General features: G+C 40.8%; 1 protein-coding gene across 1 annotated transcript; it reads right to left on the minus strand.

The window, feature by feature from the left end:
• Positions 1-3,030: 3,030 nt before the first annotated feature.
• On the minus strand, positions 3,031-4,804 carry LOC135698002 (ER membrane protein complex subunit 2-like). Its single transcript, XM_065217867.1, has 4 exons — positions 4,717-4,804; positions 4,066-4,631; positions 3,911-4,006; positions 3,031-3,845 (listed from the first exon to the last, which is right to left on the minus strand). Exons 1-4 carry the CDS (start codon positions 4,748-4,750, stop codon positions 3,630-3,632), a joined length of 912 nt encoding a protein of 303 aa, XP_065073939.1. The 5' UTR covers positions 4,751-4,804; the 3' UTR covers positions 3,031-3,629.
• Positions 4,805-5,251: the final 447 nt, after the last annotated feature.

Raw genomic sequence — 5,251 nt, forward strand, 5'->3', positions numbered from 1 at the left:
ACCCATTGGTCTCTTTCTTGAACCAAGTCAAATATGCAAGCATTTAATTGGTTAAGATCTAATTTTATGAACATACAGGTATGCAAGAAATCATTCGCCCGGGCGGGCGATCGGAACCGTCACAGGCAAATGCACTCATCTGATAAACAATATCAATGTTCTGACTGTGGAAAAAGTTTTAAATGGGCAAGGTCTCTTCAAACTCACATTCGAGAACATACGGGAGAAAAGCCTTACGTATGCATCATTTGTAATGTGGGTTTCGCACGGCAGGATTATCTGGCCCGTAAGTATACGAGACTGTAGGTAATGAAGTGAGGCACTTTAGTTATGCGGCGCATGTTTTTTTTTTTCGTAGGCCATACTCGAAGTGCGCATACCGAAGCACAAATGAACATTCCGAAGGAAAGTGAAGAACTAGCTCAGTCGGTATCCTAGTCACCAGGCAACCAATTCCTGAGTGATTTGTATGCTTCGAATGTCAACTCTGAAATATGTACCCACTACTGAAAATTGTAGCAGCGAAACCAACCAATAATAATGGGTATTTTGGGAACAAAAAGGATTAAAATTGGCTGCCGCTGAAATACCAACTACGTTCTATGAAATATATGTTTTCTTAATGGAAAAAGGCCAAGAAATCGATTCCATTTGCGTACGCTACGGTAACTATGTGTTTTGGCGCTCATTTTTCTTCATGCCCCCGTATTTAAAAGAGTTTTATTTAATCGCGTTTAATAATCTATTCAATCAGTAAAATTTGGTAGAAATTACCAATTATGTTTTCACAGTCAATAAGTGACCGGGGTCGAATAGACTCAAAACAAGAGTTCTACTTAGGCCTATTCTGCGCGGCGTGTGAGGTAAGGTGACAGTGAAGTGACAATTGTCACCTCGGATGAGATGACCATCCATTTGATTTGCACGGAGAGTCACCTCACCCGAGGTTGTCACTTCACTAGTGAGAGCGAGTTACCTCACCTCACACGCCGCGCAAAATAGGCCTAACTATAATAGCATACGCCGAATGAAATTGTCCGAAAAATAAGTTATAGTTTACATCGAAAATTGGACTGTGTGTGGGTGTATGTATTCCCTCTAACCCCCACTGGCCGGCAGTGTTATTATAGAAAAACTCTCTCTACAATGTCGCATTTATGGTCAGGCTCTATTGCAGATCCAGCAACGCATTTCAGAATGTCTGGAGAGTCACGCCCATTCCGAGGTTACTTTCACTTACAATAAGCCCCGCATGTATGCCAGGGTTATTCTGCGTGGCGAATGAAGTGAGGTGACTCGAGTCACTCGTGTCACCCGATTCCAGCTGGCGAGTGAGGTGAGAAAAGTCACTTGGGATGAACCCGGTGAACTCTCACCTTATTCTCACACTCGTATTTCGGTGACAAAAGTCGTACTGAAGTGACGATTTTAAGTGACAAGAGTCGTAACCTCCGCTGCAGTCGACTGGATGGAAAACCTTAGAGTTATAAGCGATAGTTGCGATTTTCGGTAATTTATTACTTCTAAATTTGTTCCAATCAATTTTTTTTGTTTCTTCGGCTTCCTCAATATGCGTATTTTTGGAGTCAGGTTGACGTGTAAGGTCTAGAAATCGATGTCTGAGGCCGTTTTGAAATTCAAGATAGTGGCTTCTGGTTGGAGAAAAACTTGAACAATTTGACTTGATATTGTTATTCATTTTTCTTGAACAAAACACCTTTTTTCAAAAGCACATATTAAAAAACAAAGAAAGATGAACTGAATAATGATGCTAACTCAAAATTGATAAAAATGTAGATGGGACTGACTTGCGATGACCGGCAGTTTAGTTAATATAAAAATCTACACATGTTCTTCACTGACAGCATTGTCATTGACAATTGACATGGTTTGCCTTGACTATGACTGTTAGCTCAAATGAGTGACCGAAGCAGAATTGTCAATATCACCGTGTATTGTCGAGATTTTGCAGCACTGCGCCGTGATGTACCCTAATTCCAATGAGCGCCTAACTCCGTTCACGTAAGTCGAAGCGTTGAATTTGTCGTGAAACATCAGTAAAACTATGTAACTTAGTGTTCACACTACCGCTGCGTTCTGAGAAACGTCCGAAATGATTTGAACGGAGCATCCGGAAGTTCTTTACCTTCAGAAGAACTTTATCATGAACGAAAATTTTCTAGGTGATCGCCCTTTAGAAGTACAGACAATATTTTCATGCATACTGTTCAGTTTTTGTTACGACGAATTTTGAAATAATGCGGTTTTTTACACGGTAAAAAAGACTTGAAGGTACTTAATTCAAAATCTAAAAAAATGGATTCAGATCTCCATTAATTGAGGTTAAAAATTTCTAGAACAGTTTAAAGCATAATCACAGACAAACAGACATAACTCTCGCAAGTTGTTCATCGAACAAGCATTTAAAGGTCAATTTAAAAGTATCATAGTTGGTAGTACCGCCACCTGTGGCGCGCATAGTCAATTCCCTTGCGTTTGACGGTTGCACACTACCACCATCTGTTCAGCGTACTACCCACCACAGTGTACTCAACAAATGGCGGTAATGTTTTAGCGACGATGTTTTACAGTAAGAAATATTCAATGTGTTATGTCTGTTTGTCTGTGGCATAATCTTTCTTTCTTTTTAATTCAACCTAATGGTCCATTTATGTAACTCACAAAGTGGTCAATTATAATAGTCAAAAGGTGTTTGTCATCGATGAGGTGAAAATTGTATTCCCTGTCCACAAGTATAATATGTACCTAGTTAGAATATAGGAAACATTAAGCGAATAGTATCGCCTCTGCCGTGAAGCTTGTCCGAATGTCTTTAATGCCAAAAGTGACTTCCCGCATAAACAATAACCATAAGAAGCGCCTAACCACCAATTCGGGATATAATCCCAACTTTATGTGGTACGGTCGTACCATCTATGATATCATTAGTGTATGGTACCCGTTTATTAGGGTTGTAGGCTGCTGGAATTTCGAAGCAAACGAAAGCGAATTGGTGTTGGTACCTAATTGATTTGGAAAAAAAAAACTTTATTGAACTTTGATCCTACATCTCCCGCTCTACCTCTATCACTACCCGCTAACTTATTCCAAATATATAGTTTGCCTTTTACGTCTGAAATGTTTAAATTAACGTTTTATATTTACCGTGTACGCGTATTTTGCACAACAAACATCCAAATGGCTATCATTATATTCATGTGTTGTTTTTATCCTTTTCCTTTAAATACCGGATTTGCGTCTTCGCTACTACAACATCTTCGCTGGTTCTTACGAATGATTCAATTTATTATTATAATGCATCTAGAATGCAATCCATAAAATGGAACGTGGTTTAATCTAGGCTTGCACAAATACAGTAAAAGAAATGCAATACCTGTATCTCTTCCGTCGGTGCAATATTTATTGCAATTAAAATCCCTTTTTCTCTGGCACATACTTGTGCGGGAATCCGCTGTATTGTACAATGTGGAGATTTATAACAGAAAGTATCTCAAGGGTCGTAATATGAAAGGTGAACTACTAGATGTCGTGAAATAAAACGGTACGATAGAAGAAGTGTTGATAATGGTGGCTCCAAAGCGAACCTTTGGCTGACGATGGTCAGTTTGTCAATTCGCTTTGGCCATGTCCAATCCACCGAAAGCTTGCTCGAGGGCGGCTACTTCATCTTTGGGTTGCTTTTCGGATGATTTACCAGCCTTGGGCAGGGCAGCTGGTGATTTAACGGTCTTTTCCTGTATCTGAGCAATAGTCCATTGCGCCAGTTTTTGGGCTTCTTTTCGTTTATTAAGAGGGGTCTTTGAATTCGCTAGGTGGCCGCAGCACTGTGGAATGGAAATATTGGTTGTCTCATTGATAATTAGGAACACACTATGTCAAGTATACTTACCAAAAACAATCCATAAAGCGCCCGCAGATTGTTCTGGTTCAGCTTAACAGCTTGACAGTAGTAGGACTTTGCGATTTCAATATTATCGAGACCACCCTACGAAGCAAAGGAACGTTTAAACTAGTGCATCACCAGTCAACAGCCGATATACCTACCATCGTATAGCGAATATCTGCTAGCCTCTGATGAATCAAGTGGCTATGCGGGTTGTGCAGCAGAACTTCCTCCATACAGAAGGCAGCTTTGGCGTACTCTCCTTCGGCCAGATACAAACCGCACAATTCGTGCCATCCTTCTTGATCAGACATGAATCGTTTCATGTAGTCGCATAATTCCCGAATAGCCTCGGCCGTTCTGCCTTGCGCTTTGTAAATGGCCACCTTCCGCTTCCGGGGTGCAGCGTTCGTTTCATCCTTCTTGATAATCTGTTCCAGCACGTCCAATGCATCGTCGTAGCGTTCCAGCGCCTCAAGCAGCATTGACTTGTACTTTTGAATCCTCAAGCTGCCAGGAAACTCCGCCGTCAGTATCCGAATGCAATCCTCAGCCGTTTCTATCCGGTTACAATCGAGTGCCGCGATCATCACCTGCTCCAGAACTAGATGACGTTCATTACCCAGTTTGTTTTGCTTGTCACACAGGATTGCATCCCACAGCTGCATTACATCCTCGCTCTTCCGCTCGTTATCATCACGCCACTTTCGGAACAGATTCCGAACATCTAGAACAAAAAAAAAGCTCTCCAATATCAAAACATTCCATGGCCTCAAATAATGTGGAAGTACGAAGAAAAAAGTTAAACTCACCTGACCAACTCATTTCGTCTATGTTGTACGACATAGTAGAAGTGTAGAGCTAGCACGGGGAATTGAAGAGATATTGTTTTTATACCAAACTATTAATAAAATATTCATCAACTCTAATTTAACTAATTGGAAAATTGCTGGGCGACGTGAAAATTTTCACACAAAACTCGCACTTTTTCACCAATCTGCTGCTGGCCACTAGCTGTCAGAATCGGCTGACTTTTGGTTATATTGATGACAGGATGCAAAACCGTCATCATTGACACGGGGGTCCTGGTGGCGGAATTGACTTCAAGCTATTTTGAGGCTACTCATTTTTTAATAGAAAATCACTCAGTCAGGCAAAAGGGAAGTTACCCAAAAAATGGGTAAACATCTCGGTAAACATGCTTTTACTCAAATTTGAGTAAACGTGCCTAATGGAGGAAACTGAGTATGCTCTAAGGCCGGCGCACAATGGATACGTTTTCAGGTTTTTTGACAGTTTGCCCATGCATTATCTGTCAAAAAACTTGAAAACGTATGCATTGTGCGC

This window comes from Ochlerotatus camptorhynchus, unplaced genomic scaffold (genome assembly GCF_037179485.1).
Source record: "Ochlerotatus camptorhynchus isolate MF236.1 unplaced genomic scaffold, CSIRO-AGI_Acam_v1.1 ptg000081l, whole genome shotgun sequence".
NCBI classification, from domain to species: Eukaryota; Metazoa; Arthropoda; class Insecta; order Diptera; family Culicidae; genus Ochlerotatus; species Ochlerotatus camptorhynchus.

What these genes read in the sequence shown, in the direction of transcription:
- LOC135698002 (XM_065217867.1), bottom strand. Translation starts at nt 4,750, where the DNA reads ATGTCGTACAACATAGACGAAATGAGTTGGTCAG. An exon ending in AGACGAAATGAGTTGGTCAG is followed by an intron (nt 4,632 to 4,716) that starts GTGAGTTTAACT and finishes TTTTTGTTCTAG; the next exon opens with ATGTTCGGAATCTGTTCCGA. An exon ending in CAGATATTCGCTATACGATG is followed by an intron (nt 4,007 to 4,065) that starts GTAGGTATATCG and finishes TTTGCTTCGTAG; the next exon opens with GGTGGTCTCGATAATATTGA.